Raw genomic sequence first — 25,994 nt, 5'->3', positions numbered from 1 at the left:
ATATAGATGTTTTCAGTGAAGATATACCTCAAGGGAGTTTTGGGAGATGTCAAACATCTCATGGGGATGTTTCTTTGGTGGCATGGGTGGGGGTGTTCCGGGAGTGTCAGTGGTGGCATCATTATCACCGGGGAGAGATGAATAAGCTGCAGAGAGAGAGAGTGACAAAACACACACATTTTAGGCTGCATGACAGCTAAAACTATTTGTGTGTGAACTACATGGACAAGAGGTCAGATATCCTACACAGGGTTCTATATGTCTGTGTGCAGAGTGAAGCTGTAAGCATCTCTTTAAGGATGTGTAGGATAGGCAGCTTTGTAGGTATGCCTTGTGTGTAACTAAGCTACATACTGGAGCTGTGAGGAGTCTGAGGAGAGGCTGGCAGGGGGCTGAGTGGGTTGTCAAGGCTGAGGTGAGAGGAAACACCCTGGAACAGAGATAGGGTCAGGCGACGATCCCCAAACTGCAGACTTTTGGGTCTCTGCGGCTTCTCTGGAAGGGTCTGCTAAGGAGTAGAGTACAAAGACACAGCCCTCCTTGAAATCACAGTCAAGTAATTACTGCGAATGTATTAGCCATTTGTGCCTTAGTGAATGAGCCAAAAACAGTTGTAGTTACCTCATCTATGTCTGGCTGTCTCTCCACCAAAACCTGTGACTTGCTCACACTCCATTCTTTTCGGTTCTTTCGACTGATCCGGTTGTCATCCTCAGAGCGGGACAACATCGAGGCCCGGCGATCGTTGGCAGTGTCACGGGACAACAGTGAACTGATGATGGATATCAGGACAGAGAGAGACAAGGGGGAGGTGTACAGTTAGAGGGTTATACTGGCATGTGCAACACTTCAGAATGTCACACTTTGAGATGTGGAAAGCACAGACAAATATTCCTGACAAACATAGCAACACAAATAGACTACACCAGACTACACTAGCCCAAGAGGGAGACAAACACAGGAAGGGAGGAGGGAGGGAGGAGGGGGACTGACTCCTTGGAAGAGGGAGGGAGGATGGAGGGAGTGGAGGGACTGACTCCGGGGAGGAAGGAGGAGGGGGACTGACTCCGGGGGAGGAGATAGGATGGAGGAGGGGGACTGACTCCTGGGAGGAGGGCCGGGAGGGTCCGTTAGAGGAGGTGGAGCCGCTGGAGAGGCCTGAGGAGGTGGTGGAGACAGTGGACATGCGGCGCAGGGTGGAGGACAGGATGTAGGGCATCACTACGGAGCCCACACGACTCTTCTTCCTTTCAGTGAGAGAGCAGGGCTGGGACACACAAATGGGATTAAACATCATCAGGAAACTTGGCAGGGGCTAAGCGGAATGACAGGCAAAACACTAACAACAATAGAGTGCCTTAAGCAAGATTTATGGTCCTGCAGCAATATAATGTACACTCTGCTTTGAATGAGGGAAGTTTGATAGGGAGGCAGAGGAGCCAATAGCTAAATTTGGCACAATCTTACATTAAATAAGAGTTTGCCATTGGAAACTAACCAGGGTTATGACGCCGTAATGCTTCTCCACTCTCTCCCGCAGGTCTGAGAAACAGGTGAGCAAGCGGTTGTGTAAGGGCTTCAGCTGCTCCGTGGATTTCTCTCCGTGGATTCGGATGCCATCAGCCAGGAGAGGGATCTGAGGGGAGAGGAGGAGGGAGCCTCTGTTCTTATAGCAGGTACTGTATGTCTAAGTACAGGTTCAATAACAAGGAGAGAATTACAATTTACCTGGAGGGCAATAAGATGTTTGAGGACCTCAATGCTCTCAAGGTCGTCTGGGTGTTCATGCATGTAGGTGTCAGTGAAGAATGCCTGTAGAGACAGAAAGGGGGTGGAAACAAGTTTAGCATTTTGAGACATGAAGATGTCATACGCACATTAAATACTAACTAAAATAACAGTGACCTAGAAAATAAGAATATCAGGTTACAAATCTTCAATGAAATGTTAAACAAAATTGTATAGGAGTCAAGCTCCTAGGTAGTAATAGTCAAGTGAAACCTTCTCGTAGTTGGAGTAGCCACCCATGACGGCAGGGTCAACAATGCCATTGAGCATCATGGAGAGTGGGTGGACGGACGTGGAGCTGTCACAGGCCTGCTGCTGCACCAGGTTACTGAGCTTCTCATTGGCCATCTCCATGGTCTCCACAGCATTCTGCAGAGGGCTGATCTCCTCCTGACCAGTAGGAAAACCAGGAGAGGTGAGGAGACATCAAAGTGTAAAAGACCAAATTGGGTGAGTAGGAACTATTTGCTATGGGTGGTAGGGAGTCCTCAACAGTGTTTAGATTAAACATACAGCACATTAACACCAGTAAGTTTGTATTACTGTGATTTCTATCAGTAATGATGATGACACTTACAACAGAGATGGACTTCACTTCGAACCATTTGAGAATCCCTGGGAAGTGATAGGTTGTGATGTAAGTTGTCCTCTCGATCCACATGGTCTGTAACATGAGGCGGAAAATATGACTGAATGGTCAACAACACAAATGTTTTGAGCAACAACCTCTTGTATTCAACTGCTAATCAAAAAGGAACACCTATGTGAGAATGCTGTTGATTGACTACAGATCAGCGTTCAACACCACAGTGACCACAAAGCTCATCACTAAGCTAAGGACCCTGGGACTAAACACCTCCCTCTGCAACTGGATCCTGAACTTCCTGACGGGCCGCCCCCCAGGTGGTAAGGTTAGGCAACAACACATCTGCCACGCTGATCCTCAACACTGTGGCCCCTCAGGGGTGTGTGCTTAGTCCTCTCCTGTATTCCCCGTTCAGCCACGACTGCGTGGCCAAGCACGACTCCAACAGTTTGCTAATGACACAACAGTGGTAGGCATGATCACTGGAAACGTAAGACAGCCTATAGGGAGAAGGTCAGAGACCTGGCAGTGTCGAGCCAGGACAACAACCTCTCCCTCAACGTGAGCAAGACAAAGGAGATGATTGTGGACTACAGGAGAAGAAGGGCCGAACACACCCCCATTCACATCGACGGGGCTGTAGTGGAGCAGGTTGAGAGCTTCAAGTTCCTTGGTGTCCACATCACCAAAAACTATCACAGTCCAAACACACCAAGACATGAAGAGGGCACAACAACACCTTTCCCCCTCAGGAGACTGAAAAGATTTGGCATGGGTCCCCAGATCCTCAAAAAGATCAACAGCTGCACCAACGAGAGGTAGTGCGTACGGCTCAGTACATCACTGGGGCCAAGCTTCCTGCCATCCAGGACCTATATACTAGGCGGTGTCAGAGGAAGGCCCAAAAAATTGTCACCTGCCACCCAAATCAGACTATTCTCTCTGCTACAGCACGGCAAGCGGTAACGGAGCGAGTCTAGGTACAAAAGGCTCCTTAACAGCTGCTACCCCCAGGCCATAAGATTGCTGAACAATTAATCAAATGGCCACCCGGACTATTTACATTGACCCCCCCCCCCTTGTTTTTACACTGCTGCTACGCACTGTTTATTATCTATACATAGTTACTTCATCCCTACCTACACACATATTGACTCGGTACCCCCTTTATATAGCCTCGTTACTGTTATTTTATTGTGTTACTTTAAAAAAAAAACATTTTGTTCATTTAGTAAATATTTTCTTAACTCTATTTCTTAAACTACATTGTTGGTTAAGGGCTCGAAAGTAAGAATTTCATGTGACAAATAAAAATGCATTTGATTGGAAAAGGGCTACATTCCTGAGTTTAGATTGTGTGCGTTGAATGGAGGAATTTGTCTTTGTTAGGGCTCTGCAGCATGGTGAGTCTGAGCTGTGTGCCAGGTACTCACTGCAAATTCATTGTCGGGGTCCTTTGCGCCTTTCCTGAAGGGTCTGGAATACTGAAACTGGTCCACTTCATTGGTTCTGTAGTAGCTGGGAGAGGAAGAGGGACAAACAAATGAGTTGCATGAGTAAGAACTAAGAAAATGTATTCAACCACAAGCTGTTGTGTTCCTTACTTCAGGATCTGCTCAGGAACCCCCTTGTCTTTGAACTGGGCGGGAACAGTAAGGACTGGCTTGACTGTAAAACACTGGATATCTGTGAAGAGCAGGTAAGGATAGGACTGTGTATTATTAAAAAACGAAAACCTTTTTAGTGCTGTAGGGGGAAACAGAGACGGGGGCCAGTGGATTACTGGCTCAAAATTGTCCTTGAGAAAGGTATAATAAGACTTACCTTGAAATGGGAAATACATCAACTGAATAATGTCCTGACTAGAGGCATTAACACCAATTAACATTTAAATAGCATTCATAGCTGGGAGCGTGAGGGCATGCTGCAACAGGCCTAAAGGATACGCTGTCCTTGGGAGTTACAGATGTTGTCCCCAGGGGGCGCTGTGCTGGTCATCCTGGCTGCGTTGGGGAACTGCGACAGCAGCTTCAGACTGAAGTCCTCCAGCCACTCGTACTCCTTACCACGGTAGATGAACACTTTGTTCTGTATGAGCAAATCCGTTCACAGACATGGTGAGCCTCCATATACGGTAGCAAATTAAATGTGAACGATAGGATTTAATTCGAACGTTGTTATTGAATGACATGCTACAGAAGATGTCAAAGATGGACTGTGGTCGACAGGGACGTGCCACTGCACTGTAGAAATAGACGTGCGTCTGCCAAATGAAGGCTATTCTAACCGGAACCTGACAAGATCATGGAATGTGTTCAATCCATAGAATCCCCCACTGCTTTATGGAACTGATAACTAGTATCGCCTGCATGCTACATCATCACCGTGAAACATTTTTAATATTGACTATCATTTCATAAGTAAAATGAATAAAAGGCACATAAATATAAATATCTCAGGCGAATGAGACAGAACTTGAAATGTGCTATTGAGGCTGGATTTCTGAAAATACGTAATAATCTTACCCTGAGGAAAGTGGGGAATCCAAGGCCATAGTATCCCACAGCAAAGTATTCTGGCTGAGGCCGCATGGCATGCATTATATTCTCATAGAACTGGGCTTGCTGTTTCTGTGTACAACAGTAGGGAGAGTATAGAGGCTGTAGTAACAATGAGCTAAATTAACAGAGCCACAATCAGGAACAAAGATAACATACAACAGGAAGCACTTAAAATACTGTAGAAGCTAACCAGTTCCCTGTGCAATGAACTTAGTTAAGTGTCAAAAATGGAGGATCCATAATGAACATAGATTCATAGCAGTGTAGCAAAACAACATTTTTGTACAACTCCACTGCAGATAAGGACTGTTGAATACCACGATGACACAGTATTTACTAAAACATGACTTCAAATAGAGTATCACTGCATAATTAACTGAATGTTACTTCCTAATGGCAGATGCCAGTATTGTTGTATGCATGAGTGGGACTATTGGATAAAAAGGTTTGACACAAGTGTGGCAGCAACTCTGATATCTTCCCCATTTCCTCAAATTGTTTCTGCAGTAACGGGCTGTTTTTTTCTTCAACTATCACTGTCATTTGGATTGAGCTAGCTGAAATGACTTTCGATCTTAGACAAGACATGGTCGTCCTAGCCATTGACAATGTATCGTGAACAATTTATTGGCATAATTAACTCCTAGTCTTTGTGGGCACTGAAAAGCCTGTTAGTACAGCAGTTGAACTAGTCCTATTGAAAAGGCCTCACACTAAATTCGCAGTGGGCTATCCCTTTCTGGCATTGTAAGTGGAAACCTTCACAAGCATTCTTTTTTTACATGTAAAAACTAAGAGGATAATAATTTTTGGTTTTACTGTTTTCATGTTTTAGGGACAATTTCTATTTAGTAGTGACAATATTTTGATTAAATCTCAGACTAAAACACGATAGCAAATGATAAGTCCTCTTACCAGCAGCTGGCTCAGCTCCATGAAGTCGAACATCTGGTTCTCATGCATCTTTGCCAGCTGTTTACCCATCTCAATGGCTTTCTCCCACATCTGAACAGATAAATGCAGCAGTTGGTAAAAAGACACGAGATGTGAACATGGTTTAGACATCACCATCTGTCCATCACTAACACCTCTTTTCAATCAAACCCTAACAGCAGGTTTCATCGTTGATGTACTGTGGTGAACAGGATAAATGTTTGGCCTAACCCAGAAATCTGGTACCCATGTTTGATTGAATATGGCCCTCAGCTTCTTTTGCAGCAAATGAAACAGACACAAATATTTCTGACAGTAGCTCATATGGTATGTTCAGGGGTAAGTAGCATATGATCTCTGACTACATATGCTGTGAAATATACTGGCACCCTTGCACGATTCCCAATTTCTTCTCGAATAAGTTGAAATTGAAGAAAACCTTTGTTGTTCATACATGTATTTGTTTGATTCACAACAGCACAGAACCAAAACATTTCATCAAAAGTCCCAACATTATCTACTTTACAAGGTAAAAATTCAACCATTTTTGAAAAGAGTAAACAGAACATTCTGCTCCATTGCAAAGTGGAAGGGTGACAATATATTTGACCACATATGTACATCATGCTTCCTAATAGGGTCACTGGGTGAGGGTGGGAACTCACTTTGCCCTTGTCCAGGTTACAGATGATCTCCTGGAAGAGTCTCTCTTTGAGCTCCTGCTGGGTCCAGACATGTTTGCCATGACCGGGGATCAGATGTGGGGCACAGGGCTTGTCAGACCACTGAGGAGGGCAATATATACAATACACAAAGTGCATTTAGTTTTCTAGTAATGTATGTTATAGTATGTTAACTGGCATTTTAGGGAAATAAGCCAAAGACGGTTGTTTTCATTGAAAGTCGAATTGAATGTTAATTTGACTGAGACCTCGAGGAGTTCGGCGTGAAGTAACAGGGTGTATGCTGCCTCCGTGTAGTTCTCACAGACAAGGTGCAAATCCCTTAGCTTGTACAGATACCTGAGGACGAGGTCAGTATTTTAGAGTGATATCTAACAGATAGTAGGTAGAATCTACCGTACACCCAAAGCTGATTTGTAAAGGTGCTGGAGGTAAAATACAAAACTGGAGAAACAAAGAAAAAAAGAGTCTCCGCACACTTCCAGTCAGATGTACATTTATTTGAACTATAGCTGAGCTTTCGGTCAGTCGACCTTGCTCTGAAGAAGGTCGGCTGACCCGAAAGCTCAGCTATAATTCAAATAAATTTGCATCTGACTGGAAGTGTGCAGAGACCGTTTCCTGTTTCTCCAGAGTGATAGCTAACAAAATGGGATCCAAAGAAGAGTATACATTGAATCATCGGTCTCACCGAATGTAAATGTCTTCCCGCTTCTTCTCCTTGTAGAAGTTCTGTCACAACCAGAATAAAAACAGCGGCAAAACTCAGCTTCTGTACAATTGTTTGATCATATTTTTTGGGTTAAAATCAATTGGTTCAATGTAGAAACATAACATCTTGATATAATATTCTTCTGAGGTGGCGAGTGTGGCTCAATCTTTCTGATTAGAGTTTGAGTTCTACATAAACCAGTCCGAGGTGTTAGTTAGCACCTGGTAGGCTCTCCTGTCTCTTAGTGATGTACTGTAAGGGCATACCAGGACGTTAACGGTGCAGCTCATGCGGAGCTCAGGGCTCTCGTCATGTGTGATGGTGCGGTAGGCCAGTAGCTTCTCCAGCAGACTGCTGAGCAGCAGAGCCAGCTCCTCCCCTGACTGAGACAGGTATCTGTGCCTCCGGCAGTGCTCCAGTAGTCTACACAATACCAACAATGCAAAATGTCAATGAATAAGGGAGTTATATAGTCCATATGTAGGTCTTGACTATGAAATCATGAGGTATGACTAATAAGAAAAAGGAATTAGCCTCTGAATGATTGGCAGGTTTATTGTCAGGGTGCTTACGTTTTCTCCAGCAGGATTTTGTACTGTTCATCCCCACGGCCTCCCTCTACCTCCTGATCCAACTTGGTGATCAGTTCATTCTCAAACTACAGGTACAGAAAGACAAAAAAAATCTGCTCAGCCAAATACAGCTGGGAACCTCTGTGTACAGTGATACTGTAAAGCCAAGCAGGAAGCACTACCGTGGGCAGCTATCTCACCATGTTAAAGGTGCGGCTGGGAGTGAAGTTGTGCTCACACTGCATCATGTCAAAGAAGATGGGGATGGTGGCTTTCCTCAGCTCTGGCTCAGGCACCAGGGTAGCCTTTAGGATGGGCCCCACCATGGCCGGGATGAACTTCATCTTGTGGGGGCCTGAGGGATGCATAAAGTCAGAAGCAAAATCATTTGAAAGGGCAGTAAGTAGCTCTCCATTTTCATGCAAACAACAGGACAGTAAAGCGGTAAACAAAAAGCAGGCCACCACCATGAACCTAGGCAATAAAACATTGTCTTCAAAGCCTTTTGCCACTGAACAGGCCATTATATAGATGTCTTTATTTGTTGAATTTCTGTCTTACAGAGATAACAACCCCCGGACAGTACTTACCAAGATTATACCACATATCTCGGATCTTAAAGCCAATGCTCTTCCTCATGTCTCCGTACCTGTAACCACAACATAGAATTATACTATATACTGTAGAGCATATGCACACGAACTTACAGCACTATTTCTAATACATAAAATTCAGTTCTCTGTGGAAATGTTTATTTTGTATTAATAGTTTAAGGGAATTTGTATTTAAACTAATTGAACCAAAGGAGAAAAAACCCATACTTGTTCAGTATTTTATTCCGTTTTTCTTGAGAGAAGGATTCCAGTTGCAATGACTTGTGGGTAAGGAATGCAACAGTCAAATGGAAGTAGTTGTTCCAGAGCTAAAAATAAAATATGATAGTTTTTACACAGACATTGGGACCATGATTGACCTAAATAAGTTTACATTAGCAGAGAGACACGGATGTATTTTGTCCACCGCATCAGAAGGTGGCGACTGGAGACCCACCTGCAGCTCAAAGTGGGTCTGGTCCATGAAGTACATGTTGAGGACCTCAGAGTACTGGTTGATGGCCCGCAGAAACACACCAATCTGCAGGAGGTTCATGGTCATCCAGTCAGAGGGGAAAACGTTCCCCATCAGGTCCTTAAACATGATGAATGTCTCCATCAGGAAGTCCTGTAGTGGGCCAGGGAGAGAACAGTTACCTTGCCTGTAGTGGAAGTACCTAGATGTATGCGTCTCATGTCTGCACAAACATGTGGGGTTCTGTTTCTGACCTATTAGTAACATGCTGAACTATGCACAGCAGTCCCCTTGCATTTCTCATATTAGACCCAAGATGCAAGGACAGGGAGATCCTCACAATGTTCCAAGTCAGTCCCATGAAATGTCTATAAACAATAATCACTTCAGGAGCAGTCACAAGCACCAGTGGTTGAATGCCAGCTATCGACTGGATGATTCAGGAAGAGTTATGCCCAGGGCAGGGGAGGTGTGCCGGCCCACTTACAATGATGTCTTGTCTGGTCTTGAAGGTGCTGATGTAGTGGGCGTAGTGCATGTCATCCATCTGCTTCAAGATGGCGGTCATGCAGGCTAGGTAATGACCCTGCCATTGAGATAACAGAGCATCAGTCACCTTAGTTGTAAAACTACTTTAGGTTCCCACATATAACATGTTTTATGCTTTGAAGCTAATTATAAGCTATCATTCATTGTTGTATGCTTATAAGTGCCGACTAAGTTATTTATAGGATGCATAGAAGCAGCTTTTCAGGACTGTGCCTTGTACATGGAAACTTAAAATAAATCATTTCCAAATGAACAATTGAAAATAACTTGACGTTTTCTTTTGAGTTAGATGAAGAACTGTCAGAGTACTGAGTATGAGTCTTACAATGAGAGTGGAGGTTCTGCTCATGCTTATGACAGTGCGATTGACCCTGCGAAGCAGCCGCTCCATTATCAGCTGGACATGGCCCCGGGTTGGACCCTGGGACACAAACAGGTCAGATCAAAAATGAATGTATCAAAACCAATCCAGTTAAGAGTGATGGAGATGGATGTCACGGATTTCAATGTGTCTAATGGCAGAGATAGAGGTGTGCTATAGCCAGTAGCCACTCACCACATTCTTGCGGTCCAGGTTGTCCAGCACAGTGCTGAGCAGCTGAACACAAGCCTCGTGGTCTGGTTTATTGGAGTGGTCATCCAGCTGCCCACTCAGCTGGTCTGTCACCAGCGGCAAGAGGACATCTCGACACTCTGTGGGGTCAAAGAGGAATAGAGCCTATTCAAATGTGTCATCCTGTAGTTCTGTTTTAAAATAGAGATCATTCTAAAGTTATGTTTGAGCCAGAGAGGCGCTACAGTACCTGGCTGTTTGAAAAGGTCACTCTCCACCATCTTACACATGCAACCAAGTTTCTGGCGCACCAGCTGAGAGTCAGGGATGCTCTCAATGAACTTAGTCAAAAGAACACTAGTGAGAGAGACAGGATGAAATTCAGAAAGAGACAAGGACATTTTATATACAGGAAAAATTATAATTTCTGCAGATTCAACAGTTGAAAAGTCATTACAAGGAGTTACCTGAGCTCCACAGGATCAAAGACATTCTTGATGTCATTAATGATGGTGGGAAGGTATTTTAGTATCGCCCCCTGAAAAAGACGAAGGTCTCAAAAATCTTTAAAAAAGAACACGGGGGAAATATCACTGGATAAGGCTTCTGTGTTTTACAGCTCTAGTCAGCTCGAAAGTGTTTTAATTCACGTTCTTCTGCAGTTTATCAAGTAAAACTTGACTTCAACTATCTTTCACGAAGCCAGCATAAGGCTTCCATAAACATAGAAAGGGTAAGCTGGTTTGAACAGCTGACAATTATCAGAATAACACAGTAAATGTTGCATTACCAGGCTATGCCATGCTAACAAAGTGTGCATTAAAGAAGATGAAGTACCATGTAAGTGCCAATCCCAGTTTCTCTCCCCTAAACCAAATCACCTTTATCTTCACTCCCTCATCCAGCGGTCTGTCCATGAGTGTGTTGAAGGACAGGAAGAGTGTCCGTATGGAGTTGAAGAAAGCATCCTCACTGGTCCCATAGAATCTGAGTAAACAAAATAAGGACATTGCTCATTTCACAAACAAACTAATATTGTCTCGCAAATGTACTAGTATGCATGAGGAAGGAAGGTCACGGCTATGATACCTGAGGTAGAGGACCCGGGACTGCACGATGAACCTGAACAGGTACTTGAGGGCTTTGAGGGCTGAGTACAGTCTCTCGGTTAGGACAGGCTCATCTGCATGGCCCACATAGTAATTCAGAACCTTGGTAAGCTTCCTGAAAAAGAAATGGAATAGGGAACTCAGGCACACCAGTAATTACATATAAATGAATTCTGAATGGGTGGTGAGGTGTCAAAACAGGAGGAAGGAAAAATGAACGGCATAGAGATGAAAATGTGAGAAAGGAGAGAGCTCGACTCACATGTAAGCCAGAGTGGCACTGAAGTGCTTGTTGATGTATGTCTCCAGTACTGGGTTAAAGTGCTGGAACTTGATGTCTCCAATCAGTGTGATTATGAACACCTAGAAGAAATGCAGAGCACAGTCAGGAACCAGTGTAATATAGAATCCCGCTTGAAAATAGTGTAACATTAATCATTTCTAATATACAATTGTCTTTTGGTATATTAATGACAGATGCCATTAATCCTGATAACTTAATGCAAGTAAGTAACCCACGAGTACAGAACTCACCAGAGCATTAAACAGCAGGGTGTCATAAGTCTCCTCCTCTGAAGTCTCCATCATGATACTGAAGAGGGCATCAAGTGTGTCCTGTAGAAACTAAGACCACAAAAGACAAATGCATTAGGCTAGGGTGTCCTTGTATGTAAAGCCAGTTAAGAATGCTAACTCTGGAGCAGTTAGACTCACCTTGACAATTTCCCCCCCCTCAACCTCCATCAGGCGCTGCAGGTTCTGGTCCAGCTCTTCAGGGTTGGACCTCCAGTTCAACAGGCCCAGGAGATCCACTGGAAAACAGCAGAGGAACAGCAACATATCACTTTTACTGACCCTTGGATTTCATATAAACTTGAATGAGTATGTCAACACCACTCTGATTTGTATTACGAGCCGGAGTGCAGAAAGAGTTTGGTTCTATTTGTTAAAGGCGGTTTGATAATTAATATATTGTTTCATATCCATTTCCACCATGGTGCTTATAGATTAGAGATGATTGTGTCCTACAACAGTACCATTCTGGGTGAGTTTAGTGGAGCAGGTGAGAGTGCCAATCTGGAAGCTGTCCTTGGTGAGTGGGATGACTCCTGAATGGTTAAAGGTTTTCCCTGTCTGCCTCTCCTTCTCCTCCACTTCAGCCCAGGAGCCTGGCAGAGTCAGGTATGTTTTTGCATCCTCAGACTTCTTTGCGTCAACCTAAGAGAAAAAATATATATAATACTAAAACATATTCATTGATATGTAATTTGATATTCATTGACCAGGGAGGTTTTATTTTATATAAAATATAATTACTTCACTATTTAATCGATAATGAAAAATAATCCCTACAGGGAAAGAAAGATCTCCAACTGTAGTCAAATGTATCAGAACCTTCTGGTTCCACCAAGATGTCTACACCATACAGGGTCTGTGACAGTTAGGGTTGCAAAGCTACTGGTAATTTACCAATGTTACTGAAATCTTTATAGGGAAAGGGGATACCTAGTCAGTAGCACAACTGAATGCCTTCAACTGAAATGTGTCTTCTGCATTTAACCCAACCCATCTGAATCAGAGAGGTGCGGGGGGCTGCCTTAATCGACATCCACATCATGGTCGCCCGGGCAGCACTTGTTGTTAGGGTTAACTGCCTTGCTCAAGGGCAGAACGGTAGACTTTTCCACCTTGCCAGCTCGAGGATTCGAACCATCAACCTTTTGGTTACTGGCCCAACGCTCTTAATATATCAGGCTGAAACCCTCATATTAAACACCAATGGTATTCAAATTTCATTTAAGTTTAAATTTAGGCGAATGTTTTACAGCTTTGCCGTTATATATTTTTATATCATCTTATTTAATGATTTCATATGTGATAAGGCCACACAGAGGGCCAGAGACAATTACAGACACCTGTGATAATTTGAAGTAACCAAAAGGGCCACTAGATGTCTTGTGATAGATTACATAAAATCCTTGAAAGATACCAAAACTCTGGTAGCTTGCTTGTAAACTTCAAAAGTTTCCAGTAATATTCCCTCCCTTAACAACCCTAGTGACAGTAACAGACTGGTGTGCTGGTCCCACCTTGTAGACGATGAGGTCATGTCTGCCGTCTCTCAGCGTGGTTCCGTCTCCTTTCATCAGGCGGACGAACGCCATGCCAAACGGCTTCTCTGATTTGTCTCTAGCTAAAGGAAACACAGTCGTGTCAGTGGGGACCCAATCAACCAACTCTGAGGAACACATTTATACTCATGCTGACCAGCTCCCAGAGGGTTAGGGTAGGCTGCCCGGCTGTCGAGTGTTTTAGAAATGTGAGGCACTCACAGTCCTGAGATGATCTGTGTCGAAACATCACCCTGAGATGACAGCGACCCACATCTTCAATAGGAATAGTCACCTTGTAGGGGGAGAAGAAAAGGATGAGGAGAGGAGTGTATCATGACAAGATTATAGATAGAGAAAGTCATATCTGGTGTCTGTCTAGCATTTTGTATGCGTGAAACAATCCTTGCCAATATCTCCTCTAAAGGTTTTATTGTTATAGAGCCAAATTGATTTGGAAAAGTAATTGCTGAACTTGAGCCACCATGAGGAGAGTCCTGACAGAAACACCTGGGATGCTGGTAAGTGAACTGTACCTTGACTGTTTCATTCCAGCTCGGCTGCTTGACCTGGTAGTAAATTACAGACTTGTATTCTGTGATCCCATCATATCCAGCTCCAGGAAATATTGCTTTCTATTCAAGGGGATGGAATGAGATTCAGTCAAACATGGGATACTTTTTTTGCAGATAAGAACATTTTATACATCCCCATGTAAACATTAATTGGGGTCATTTTATAATAAACCTTGAACTACAATGTTGTCTTACAGTCAACCAACCTACATGACTGACATGCAATACTTGAGGTCAAAATTGTTAAAGAAAGAAAGGTGGAAGCACGTATAAATGTTAGGACGGCACCCTTACCTCCATGAGATTGCCATCGTTATCTAGAACACTCAACATCACCTCAACATTTTTGGGTGACGTTTTTTTACCGCGGTCAAACTCCCCCTGCAGCAAGGTGACATAGATATCGTTCCTCACATACCCTAGAGGAGAATTAGTTGGTTAATACTAAACAAGGATCTATTGCCTGTCACTGCTGTAAAGGCAGCTACAAAGTATACAGCCCATTGTATCAGACAATTCAGCTACAAAAGATGAAAATGTAAACTTATGGCACCTGGGAGGATGATCTCAGGGAAGCCCATCTTTCTGACGATGGCGGTGGTGCGATCAACAAAGTGAGGGTAGTCCTTCCTGACCTGGGACAGGTCACCAGGAAGCAGCTTCAGTGTCACAAACAGTCCTGAGAACCCAACAAGGCCCGTCAATGAAGACAAAGTTAGTAAGGCAGACACAGTAACAGAATGTTCAGAATCGATACACACAACCTGTAATGGTCCTATTTAGAACCGAGACCCACATTTCAAAAGCCCCTTCCGAGTTATATTCCTTTGTATTTCATATTCTGTTCTACTCTGCTATATTCTGGGCAAACTGGTGAGTTGTTGCCACATCATGTCAGCGAGGGTCTCTCTTTACCCTGGCCCTTGTGGTTGACCTCCCGGGTGTTAATGACTTTGTTGAAGACGGCTGTGAGAGGCTCGTTCTCTCCAATGACCCGGGATGGGAGGAGAGGAGAAATGATGAGCTGCCTCTGACGGATGTAGGTCTCCATAGCTATCCTGAGAGAAATGGGAAGGAATAGGAGAGGGGGAGAAATAGATTGTAAATGTGGGACTGACACGTGGATTGATCACAAACATAGAGCAACGAAAAGCATATTAAGATACTGGAGGTGAAAATCCACAAAATATAAAAGTGCATGTGACCAAGAAGGAATGGTAAACAGTCTCCAGTTGCATTTTTGTTAACACTGCACAACAAACTTAGACTTGATCTACAGTATGGTATAGCAATAGAGTTCAAGCCATTTGTCATTTGACTATAATGGTATAAGAGCAGGTTGATTTCAAATGGACTGGGGAGTGGGGACCACTAACACAGGGTGAAAATGAGCAGAGGCTGTTGGAGATTTTAAAACACTCACTGCTGAAAGGGGATGAAATGCTGCTTCTCCTCATCGTCTGCTTTTCCATGGGCGATATCTGTGATGTCCATCACTGTGGACAGAGACGATGACGTTGTGAATGCTGTGGTGATAGGGGGCCATGGCTAATATAATAAGCTGATATCAATTCAATTATCTAGTTATTGCCACTGCTGCTGCTAGCATGGCCTCACTTTAATATCTTTGGTATTTGATTTCCCAGCTCGAGCTATTTTACAGCAGAGGTCTTTCACTCTGATTAAGTAAACTACAGAGTAGAGCCACAATGTCGTTTGTGTTTGAAAACTAGTTATAGGGCCCTCACACACCTGTTGCAATGTACAATGAGAACAAGAGAATTCCACAAAAACAGCATAGGTAGGATTCCAGCAGGCCGGTCTGCGTGACATTGAGCTTTGTGTTGCAATAGATGGTTCAGTCGGCATTCCTCTTTCTCTCAAAATGTGTCATTTCTTAGGAAATAGCTGAGGGAAATGAGAGCTCTCTATTGTTCCCAATGATTCTGGGTTCAGTCCATTTGTTGTGACACCCGAGGAAACCATTTCTCATCCAACACAGAAATGTAATCCTTCACTCAAATCAAAGAGGGCTGTTAAAAACTTTTCCCTGACTTCTTTGGCGAGGCACACAACCTGGAAGTGTTTTAGGGGTCAGGAAGGTAAGCAGGTGCAGGTGTGCTTAGGGTGTGTCTGGCTTTTATCAAGGACAGGGATTCCAACTGTAACTTTTTATTTAGGCTGTCAATTTACCCATTCCTTCAAACTCGGAGTATGGGAAGTGTTCTGATCTCAGATGAATTGAATTCCATTGAATTGAATGTGTGAATGTGAGCAAACAAATATAGTGAAGCATTAAAAGACATCTCACCAGCCACACCAAATGGTCTCCTTAACCCTCCAGTGTGTTTCTTGCCCTCCTTGAGCTCCATGCTGCCCACTCTGATAATCTGACAGACGAGGAAGAGACGTGGCCTAATCAGGTCACTGCTGCTCAGATCCTGACCAGATTGGAGGAGAGAATGTTAATGCAAAGATAAGAACTACATAATGCAAGTACAATTAAAGTTTCTTGGCAGAAAATATTCAATATCTTATGCAAATCTGCTTACATAAAGCTTAATGTGAGCAGTTCAGAGCCTGTCTGAGGAAATAAATGGCATGGCATAGCATGCCCCATCCAAGGACTGTCACTGCCCATCTGTCAGGCCACATGGCTACTAGTTTATTACATTTACAACAGAGAAAAAAAGACAGAAAGTAGAAGGGAGGGTTTCATCTGTTACCGTGAAAAGGGCAGGCAGGTTGTTGAGTTTCTCAATCTCTTTGGGCATGCCCATGCTGTCCCAGCGCACCAGGAAGTTCTCACTGCAGACATAAACAAATCAGGAATCCCAACTCACTTACCTCACTATAGCCACTCTGTAACAACCCTTTTTGTTTGACAAGATACACAAATATATCAAAAGGGTGATATGTTATGCAATATCTGCATATATGCGACATGGAATACACATGATTACGGGACAAAAGCTTCTTTATGGTGTCAGAAAATGGTATTGGCCGTGATGTTATCTAGTTTACTATAATGCAATGAATTGAATACATTGATATCTGACCTGATGAACTCAGACTGGTCAGGGTCATAGAGTGACATAAGCAGCTCTGCATCCTCCCCGATGTTACACACAAAGTTCTTGAGGTTCACGAAGAGACTGTAGGTGTGCACCGTGCTGAACAGGGACTGGCGCCTCATCTCCAGGTTCTGCAGCCGGGTCTACAGAGGAGCACAGACACTATATGAGCGAACACACAATGCACTGGCAGGGCAACCAGTATTAGTCAGAGAGACAAATGAGAGAGAAAAACAACAGCTAGCCCATGCCTTCTCCTCCTGTATTCTGTCATCTATACTGCGGGATGCAGTCTCAAAGGCCCTGAACAGACTGACTGTGCTGGTGCAGTCCGGGTCCAGAGTGTTCCCCGCGTCATCTCGCACCACCAAGTCCAAACCCAGAATCCTGTACAGAAAGAATCCCACATAGTTTTAGACAGATTTACAAGGGCATATTCTTAGCACAATGACTTTACAAGCACGTTTTATGTCACAGTGGAATTAGAGTACAATTCATACCGGTTTCCATAATCAATCTTAGCTGTGACTTTCTTCCTGAGCTCCACAAGGTCATCCTTGGGTAATGTTCCTGACACTATCTGAGATCGATACTCGATGAGGCTGTAGGCCATCTGCTGTACGCCCCTGAAGAGAGTGGTCTTGTTGTTCTGTCAAACAAACAGTCATATTCATCATCACAGCCACCCAGACTTACATAATCACACTTTTCCAAACAGAGTGAATGTCAGAGTTGGATAACAGTATAAGGGTAATGTGAATAAAATGCAAGTAGGGAGATTGATAAGAAACTAATATTTACCACGTACCACATACAGCTTGTACCATATTTGTGCCCATTCCCTCAGAGTGGCACCGAGTTCCAGTACCAGTGGTAGGTCTCCTGGGATAACTATTTCCTGTTGGCTGAAGGGGGAAGGAAAGAAATAACCAGATATCCCAAATACAATGCATTTCTAATAACATGACATGAAATGAGTGACACCTTACCCTGTCCCTTCAACTTTCGCCTCCTTCAGGTGGATGTACGAGGCTGGGAAAATGCCCTGTGAGATGAAACATAAACCTCTTCTTCAAACTATTTTCTCATTTCAATTAAACACTATGAACGGATGTACGGTTGTTGCCATACCTTCCGTGATTTGTCCCGTAATGTGTACCCTCTGTACCAGCCTGGGGAGATTAGAGATTGATAGATGGATATAGAGACATGACAGAGATATAGGGATAAATACAATAGATAAGATAAGATTGATGAGAAGAGGGCAAACTCGATCCAGATGCTGATATTGACTGTTCCATCTTTCAAGAGCATTTCATTAAACATCGCTGATAATTTTCCATGCATGTCTGGTATTGAGCACAGCCTTGGTTCAATGTTTTACAAAGTTCCAGAGTGTTGCAAACTGTTCCTTAACGTGTAACAGCTTGTTGTATGTGAGTGAGGCTAGACTGTTCATGCTCACCTTCAAATGTCTCAAGTATATGTACAGTGTCTCCCACCTGGAGAGACAGCTCCTGCTCGCCTCTGGAGTCATAATTATAAATTGCTGAGAGAATTGACAGGCGGGGGCGAAAAGAGAGACAGTTTTACGTGAACCAACATACAAACAGAAAATGACAATCCCCAGCAAGCTCAAGATAAAGGAAGTGGAGACAGAAAAATGATATGAAGAGCCAAGAAAAGCTTATAGACTTTGGCCTTTCCCCAAGTCATATCTGATAAAAAGGTACATGGGTAGTCGGGTATTTCTTGCGCTGTGAAAAAGCATGCTTGAATTAAAGTAAACTTTTTTTATGCATTGAAAGAATTTACAGGTGGAATTCAGTGTTGGCTGTATACTGGTAATGCAGTTAATAAAAGGGCCCTCAATTGCTTTGAACTTCATTTTACTCTAAATTATATCCTAATAAATGTACACTACTGGTCAAAATTTTTAGAACACCTTTTCATTCAAGGGTTTTTCTTTATTTTTTACAACTATTTTCTACATTGTAGAATATTAGTGAAGACATCAAAACTATGAAATAACACATATGGAATCATGTAGAAACCAAAAAAAGTGTTAAACAAATCAAAATATATTTTATATTTGAGATTCTTCAAATAGCCACCCTTTGCCTTGATGACAGCTTTGCACACTCGTCATTCTCTCAACCAGCTTCACCTGCAATGATTTTCCAACAGTCTTGAAGGAGTTCCCACATATGCTGAGCACTTGTTGGCTGCTTTTCCTTCACTCTGCGGTCCAACTCATCCCAAACCATCTCAATTGGTTGAGATCGGGGGATTTTGGAGGCCAGGTCATCTGATGCAGCACTCCATCACTCTCCTTCTTGGTCAAATAGCCCTTACACAGCCTGGAGGTGTGTTGGGTCATTGTCCTGTTGAAAAATATATGATAGTCCCACTAAGTGCAAACCAGATGGGATAGCGTATCGATGCAGAATGCTGTGGTAGCCATGCTGGTTAAGTGTGCCTCGAATTCTAATGAAATCACAGACAGTGTCACCAGCAAAGAACCCCCACACCATAACACCTCCTCCTCCATGCTTCACAGTGGGAAATAAACATGCGGAGATCATCCATTCATCCACACTGCATCTCACAAAGACATGGCGGTTGGAACCAAAAATCTTCAATTTGGACTCCAAATGACAAATTTCCACTGGTCTAATGTCCATTGCTCGTGTTTCTTGACCCAAGCAAGTATCTTCTTAGTATTGGAGTCCTTTAGCAGTGGTTTCTTTGCAGCATTTCGGCCATGATGGCCTGATTCACAGTCTCCTCTGAACAGTTGATGTTGAGATGTGTCTGTTACTTGAACTCTGTAAAGCATTTATTTGGGCTGCAATTTCTGAGGCTGGTAACTCTAATGAACTTATCCTCTGCAGCAGAAGTAACTCTGGGTCTTCCTTTCCTGTGGCGGTCCTCATGAGGGCCAGTTTCATCATAGAGCTTGATGGTTTTCCCGACTGCACTTGAAGAAACTTTCAAAGTTCTTGAAATTTTCCAAATTTACTGACCATCATGTCTTAAAGTAATGATGGACTGTCGTTTATCTTTGCTTATTTGAGCTGTTCTCGCCATAATACAGTATTTTACCATATAGGGCTATATTCTGTATCCGCCACCACCTTGTCACAACACAACTGATTGGCTCAAACACATTAAAAAGGAAAGAAATTCCACAAATGTACTTTTAAGAAGGCACACCTGAAATGCATTCCAGGTGACTACCTCATGAAGATGGTTGAGAGAATGCCAAGAGTGTGCAAAGCTGCCATCAAGGCAAAGGGTGGCTACTTTGAAGAATATAAAATATATTTTGATTTGTTTAACACTTTTTTGGTTTCTACATGATTCCATATGTTTTATTTCATAGTGTTGATGTCTTCACTATTAATCTACAATGTAGAAATTAGTAAGAATAAAGAAAAAACCTTGAATGAGTCGGTTTTCAAAACCTTTTGACTGGTAGTGTACAGTATGTGCATGTATTCATGATTAGGATTTTAGGACTCAACCTGAACTTACGTTTTAAATAAAGAGATGATTAACATTATTCCTGTTCTTTTTCATTCCTTGAGGCTGTGTGTTGGGTGGAGTAAGTGGAATTTTTCCCCTGCAGGTTTATTACAACATCCACACTGAGGGAGGTGGCGTGAGAGGAGGGGCTTGACATCATGTATTATTTATTTCTAAATCACAAAGGAGACTGACGGTTAAAGGTCACTTTATACAGGGCATATTGCAGCCAACTGGGTCAGCAGAGTGCCCTGCCCTCTATTCTCCTCAGTTTGTTAACTTAAGTGTCTTCCTGGAGACGGTTCCCTCTTCCTCCTCTTTTCCGAAGGACACGAGTGGGAGACAAATCACAAAGCACAGTATGCTCTCTTGCTCTCCCGCTGACTCTCTCTCCACGCACACACACTTCCTTGTCATGACTTGCAGACATACTTTCAAAGCCTAGTACTCTGCATTATCTACCCTCTATAACAGGAACAATGTGAGGAGCTCTGTCCTGACTTGCATGGTGATAATCCTTGTTGCTGGAGGCTAGATCTCACTGCACGCTTCAACTGGCTCAGCTCATCACACCTCTGAATACCTCACAACTGAACATCAGTATCCTTTTCTTTCCTTAAGCATCCTTCCCTTCCCATAAGTATCCTTCCCATTTAATTGTTTGCAGTTCCCCTTCAAATCAAATCAAATTGTATTGGTCACATACATGTGTTTAGCAGATGTTATTGCTGGTGTAGCAAAATGCTTGTGTTTCTAGCTCCAACAGTGCAGTAATATCTAACAAGTAATATCTAACAATTGCACAACAATACACAAAAATCTAAAGTAAAGGAATTAAGAATGTATAAAATATTTGGATGAGCAATGTCAGAGTCGGCATAGATTAAGATAGAATAGGTACATTTTCATCACTGCTCTTTGTTCTGTGAGAACTAATGTAATATGTAGATCTGGAACAGTTATATATCCACTATGATGATCTTTATCTTCTATGATCTTTTGAAAGACCTTGTACAAATACCGCTTTTTTTCATAGTGCAGTTGTACAGTGATAGTGCAGTGGTACAACTAACCTAATATCAACACACAATAAGGATCCAGACTAGATTATCAACAAGACAAGAAAAAACATCCACCTGGCTGTGTATGGCTTTGTCAACATTGAGATGATTTGAGATCGCTCATCACCATTACATAGGCCAATACAAATTAGATCGGATAGGCCTTAGTCATGTTGTAGCAGAGAGTGGTGCCATTAAGGCCTATTGAGGATGTAAATAATATAATTCAGCATAGCATCAAACCTCATCAAAACATTTCCTTATTCGTAGTTCAAGTGGAACTGACAGCATTTTAACTACTTTGTAGATAACAGACAATCATAATATCAGTAAAAAAGATACAATTCCCAGTTTATGCTACAAAACCAACTTTATAAGAGGTTTTAAAAACGGGTTCTATTTGACTCAACATTCCATGTACACTAAGGCAATGTTGGTCGAACGGATTGATGCAGTTCAATGCATTATTCATATAATTCATCACTACATTTCTTGGTAGTCCCAAAAAATATTGCCATCTGGTTGTAAGTCACAGCGTGCCTGGTACATTTTTTGCTGCCTCCATTCCCTATGCACTGATACAGTTTCAATGACTCGATATTTTGGACAAAAACGGACGGACGAATGTAACTAAACCTGTGAATGTCAATAGAATCAAACTAACATGAGCAAATATCACAAGTCAGTCATAACGTGGCTAATAGGCTAGCGTATCTATTTATGTAGCAAGCTAAAAAACACGGAGCCTTACGTTAGCTAGCCAACTGCTAGGAGGAGTGGGTGAGTGACTAAGTTTATCCCCTCGTTTTTCGGTGCTATACACAGCTAGAGATGCAGGTGTCATTTGGTTAGCTAGCAAGAACTTGAAAGACTTATCCAGCTAGCATCTCTCTGCGTACGCAAATTCACTGACTATCTACCCTGATTTCAGAGCACTCTCATCAGTGTGCCAGAGCGTAGAATAACTGGAATAACTGATGAATTTATGAACGCACAACACTTGCTGAATATGACCGGTGTCAGTAAATGTAGGCAAAAAAAAGTAATAGTTAGTCACGATCGCTCTAGATAACCAGCTCTGCTAGGGCGAGTAAAATAGTCGTGTCTGGAAGTAGCTAGCCAACTACAGCCAGTTAGCAGTTTATTGTATTTTTATGGCTGTTTGATAAATAGGACTGTAATGGTCCCAAAAGTAAGAGGACTTCCGTGGTATTGACATATTTGCAGAAATCCATCCAGGTGTATGTTGTAGCTTTTGGGAATGTGTTCTAATGATCTAAATTCGTGCTGTTGTAACTGCCTGTAAGCACACAGTCCAGTTCAAAGTGAATGATGGCAGGTCTGTGTGGTAAATGGCTTGTTTGCATAAAGGCCTACTGTAGCTCTGGCTGGCTATGGTGCACGGGTCTGAGTAGACTCCGGTCCTGAATGAGACAGATGGGCTTTTTTCGGTTTTATTTACGCTTTCCCTCTATAGAATTTTCACAAATGCTTTAGTATACGTAATTCCCAGACGTTCTAAGAATTTATGAAAAGTGAAAATTACCATATCTAAGTGCTCGCTTGTCAGAAAATGTTTTTAAAAGTGTCATTCTTCCTGGGGGTGTATATAAACAGACTTGACTAACATTTCATGTTGCTAAAATGCTGTCAGTTCCACTTTAAAACTCCCTCTGCCAACTCAGAAACAATAGCAAAGAAAAAATACCAAAGAAATGACATCTCCCTCTGGTCATGCAGAGTGACACCAACTTGACATCGTTCTGACTGTGTCCAGAGAAATGCCTGGCAACAGCAGAGATCTGCCCGTGGTTAAAAATCACGCCAAGCATGTTGTGATGCAGCACTACTGTTACCGCTAAGCGCTACTGTCTGTGCCTCAGCACTGCTCACCAGTGCAGCTCCTTCACACTGTTTTGCATCTCAACCTGTGACATCCCTGGCTGAGGTTACATATAAACACACACACACACACAGAGACAGCCTCTTGTCAAAATCTTACCGGCTCTCTATAATCTGACCAAATCAGATTGAAATGCATGTCAGGAAATTCAAATGGCATTTTATTTATGTAAATAATCCTTAAAGATCATGTTAAATATTGGATCCTCTATATAGACGATTGCCTTATGATCTGGACAGGTTCCAAAATTAAATGAATATCTTAACTACAATTACTCTAGAGTACAATCAATTTCCTTCATTATGGAAAATAACATTAACTCTATACATTTCTTAGATGTACTTGTTAAAGGGACAATCTCTAAGTACTACAGTTCACAGAAAACCTACAGATAAAAATATTATATTGACAGCTGATAGTTATCACCCTCTTCCCCTAAAAAGAGGTTTACCAGTAAGCCAACATCATAGACTGAGTCGCATTTGTGACACAGAGGAAGAATATGATAGACAATCAAATTCTCTCCTTGAGTATTTTCGTTTGAGAGGTTATCCCGATACCTGGCTTGATTAAGCTAAAAAAACAAGTTAAAAGCTTGAACAGAAGCCAGTTACTTAACAAATTCCAACAAAAAACAGAATAAACTGTTTTCTGTAAACTATATACTTACTTTCAATGATAGCCATAATGGCATCAAGTCTATTGTCAAGAAACACTGGCACATATTATCATCAGACTCATATTTAAATTCTGCCTTCCAAATCCACCTTTATTCAATTATAAGCGATCAAGACATCTATCAAACATATTGGTTTGATCAGATGTGGTCAGAGAGAGAAAAGAGGCCTTCATAAAAGGATGTTTCCCCTGTAGAGCTTGTACCTCTTGTAGCACCATAAGGAAATTTTCTAATTTAGTATGCCCTCAGACTTATGAGATAAAATCATGTAGAACTTGCACTACTAAAATGAGTTATTTATATGTTACAGTGTTCTTGTAATAAGATTTATATTGGAAAAACATCCCACACCTTGAAAGTACATCTTGGAGAACATAAATCCACTATTAGACGTCAAGATATCAACTCGCCAGTTGCAAGACACTTCATAGAGTAAAATCATTCCATTTAAGAATTGCGTTTCTGCGGGATCTAAAAAGTTCATCCACCACATAGAAGAGGTGACTATGACAACAAATTACTCTAAAAGAGAAGCCATGTGGATATATAAATTAAAATCTATTTTTCCACACAGTTAAACAAAGAATTAGAAGACACATTCAGACTGTTATAGAAGAACACTGTCCATATCAGATTTTAAGTATTGTTTATGAGTTGGCCCCACATATTTATGAACGACTTTGCCTGATGTCCTTTGTGGTGGACTATCTCATTAATTGATATAATGTATTTTGGTGAGCAGAAACCTGGGGCGATTGATTTGTGAGTTGCCCTTCGTGCACCCTATAATTCTGTATTTCTTTGTGACTAATTTATATACAGGTAGACCAGAAAAGCCACATCCCTGATTGGTAGATGAGTGACAACCCTGATTAGAAGCACTGCTGCCCATCTGCTGTTCTTTACAAATGCTGTTTAGACATTTTTTATTGTACCGACACACTGAAGAAGGCTGGAAAGCCAAAACGTCTGTGTACACTATCCCTGATGCAGTGAAAATAATTTAAAACATTGAATAATAACGTAAGCTTTATGTAACATCTTTTTGAGTGCAAACCCATTATACCTCTTTGTTTGTATGAAATGCATGTGTGCTCTCATGAGTGATGATTGACAATTTATTGATATAAATGCACTATCTTTTCATTTTATAGCAATGACATCCTCTACACTATCACTGGCATCTTGACGATTACACATTGGTCGACTACATTTGAAATACATTGTATCACAGACATTAGGCTAGTCCATAAGTGAGGGGTATGTCTTATTTTCAAATATTACTAGGGTTTAGCAGCAATTGACACACAACAAGCTTCATGGATGTTCTGATTGTATCAGCATTACACAAACATAACTAAAAGGTAGTGTCTGTTTCAAACGGTATCTACCCGAATAAGAACAAACCAATACACAGTTGCATGGAGTCATCTGTCATATTCAAAATGGGGGGGAAATGTAGTGGAACAGCAACAATACAAAGTATGGCTTCAGTCCCCCTTCGACAATGACATATCTGTGGTCTTTACCAAACATAGCAAAAGATGAACAAGAACTTGAACACAACATTCCACAGAGGTATGCTAGCTACTTTGGGGGTTGGCAAGCTAAGTCAAGGGCATTCCTTACTAGAATATTGTTATTTTTTAGAATGATGCCAATATCCATGTTCACACAAAGTTGAAACCCAAATTTGTGTCAGAACAAAATTAACATTCTGTACATGAGACCTAAATCATTCTATGAGATTGTGGTTATTTTCTGTCCTGCTAAATTCAGAAATCTGTAGGCCTATTATATTTACACATCTCAATGTTTTGTAAACAATGAAGGAAAAACAACCACATGAAATTGTGATTAATTTCCACGTAACTTTTTTTTTATTTTTTTATTTTTTATCTATGAATGGTGTTATTGCTTGATACAGTGATATCAACCAAATAACATAG

At 42.0% G+C, this 25,994-nt stretch overlaps 1 protein-coding gene across 4 annotated transcripts in view; it reads right to left on the bottom strand.

Moving 5' to 3' along the window:
- Positions 1-25,994, bottom strand: part of LOC109895861 (dedicator of cytokinesis protein 5) — a 32,625-nt gene that overhangs the window by 2,438 nt on the left and 4,193 nt on the right. Inside the window, exons 2-50 of one of the 4 annotated variants that reach the window (XM_020489903.2) lie at positions 18,340-18,423; positions 18,006-18,046; positions 17,864-17,919; positions 17,683-17,779; positions 17,375-17,523; positions 17,126-17,261; positions 16,860-17,017; positions 16,527-16,608; positions 16,112-16,241; positions 15,224-15,296; positions 14,716-14,858; positions 14,354-14,479; positions 14,095-14,219; positions 13,762-13,860; positions 13,448-13,520; positions 13,205-13,308; positions 12,152-12,332; positions 11,829-11,926; positions 11,649-11,738; positions 11,377-11,477; positions 11,095-11,229; positions 10,887-10,992; positions 10,473-10,543; positions 10,256-10,362; positions 10,009-10,145; positions 9,778-9,873; positions 9,391-9,489; positions 8,886-9,056; positions 8,657-8,757; positions 8,426-8,484; positions 8,036-8,190; positions 7,836-7,921; positions 7,530-7,686; positions 7,243-7,283; positions 6,800-6,890; positions 6,534-6,653; positions 5,851-5,940; positions 4,900-5,004; positions 4,321-4,462; positions 3,979-4,060; positions 3,808-3,892; positions 2,366-2,452; positions 2,002-2,178; positions 1,729-1,812; positions 1,499-1,636; positions 1,104-1,267; positions 622-772; positions 355-508; positions 28-146 (exon numbers count right to left, since the gene is read on the bottom strand). In XM_020489903.2, the coding sequence (XP_020345492.1) occupies positions 28-146; positions 355-508; positions 622-772; positions 1,104-1,267; positions 1,499-1,636; positions 1,729-1,812; positions 2,002-2,178; positions 2,366-2,452; positions 3,808-3,892; positions 3,979-4,060; positions 4,321-4,462; positions 4,900-5,004; positions 5,851-5,940; positions 6,534-6,653; positions 6,800-6,890; positions 7,243-7,283; positions 7,530-7,686; positions 7,836-7,921; positions 8,036-8,190; positions 8,426-8,484; positions 8,657-8,757; positions 8,886-9,056; positions 9,391-9,489; positions 9,778-9,873; positions 10,009-10,145; positions 10,256-10,362; positions 10,473-10,543; positions 10,887-10,992; positions 11,095-11,229; positions 11,377-11,477; positions 11,649-11,738; positions 11,829-11,926; positions 12,152-12,332; positions 13,205-13,308; positions 13,448-13,520; positions 13,762-13,860; positions 14,095-14,219; positions 14,354-14,479; positions 14,716-14,858; positions 15,224-15,296; positions 16,112-16,241; positions 16,527-16,608; positions 16,860-17,017; positions 17,126-17,261; positions 17,375-17,523; positions 17,683-17,779; positions 17,864-17,919; positions 18,006-18,046; positions 18,340-18,423 (5,456 nt within the window). Of the gene's footprint in view, positions 1-27; positions 147-354; positions 509-621; positions 773-1,103; positions 1,268-1,498; positions 1,637-1,728; positions 1,813-2,001; positions 2,179-2,365; positions 2,453-3,807; positions 3,893-3,978; positions 4,061-4,320; positions 4,463-4,899; positions 5,005-5,850; positions 5,941-6,533; positions 6,654-6,799; positions 6,891-7,242; positions 7,284-7,529; positions 7,687-7,835; positions 7,922-8,035; positions 8,191-8,425; positions 8,485-8,656; positions 8,758-8,885; positions 9,057-9,390; positions 9,490-9,777; positions 9,874-10,008; positions 10,146-10,255; positions 10,363-10,472; positions 10,544-10,886; positions 10,993-11,094; positions 11,230-11,376; positions 11,478-11,648; positions 11,739-11,828; positions 11,927-12,151; positions 12,333-13,204; positions 13,309-13,447; positions 13,521-13,761; positions 13,861-14,094; positions 14,220-14,353; positions 14,480-14,715; positions 14,859-15,223; positions 15,297-16,111; positions 16,242-16,526; positions 16,609-16,859; positions 17,018-17,125; positions 17,262-17,374; positions 17,524-17,682; positions 17,780-17,863; positions 17,920-18,005; positions 18,837-25,994 lie in introns of those variants that run through there. The other 3 variants (XM_020489904.2, XM_031830130.1, XM_031830131.1) reach the window with 3 other exon arrangements.

The sequence above is a fragment of the Oncorhynchus kisutch genome, linkage group LG8, assembly GCF_002021735.2.
Source record: "Oncorhynchus kisutch isolate 150728-3 linkage group LG8, Okis_V2, whole genome shotgun sequence".
In the NCBI taxonomy this organism is placed as follows: Eukaryota; Metazoa; Chordata; class Actinopteri; order Salmoniformes; family Salmonidae; genus Oncorhynchus; species Oncorhynchus kisutch.
Note: the sequence above shows the minus strand (reverse complement) of the source record. Positions and strands in the feature narration are given on the sequence as shown.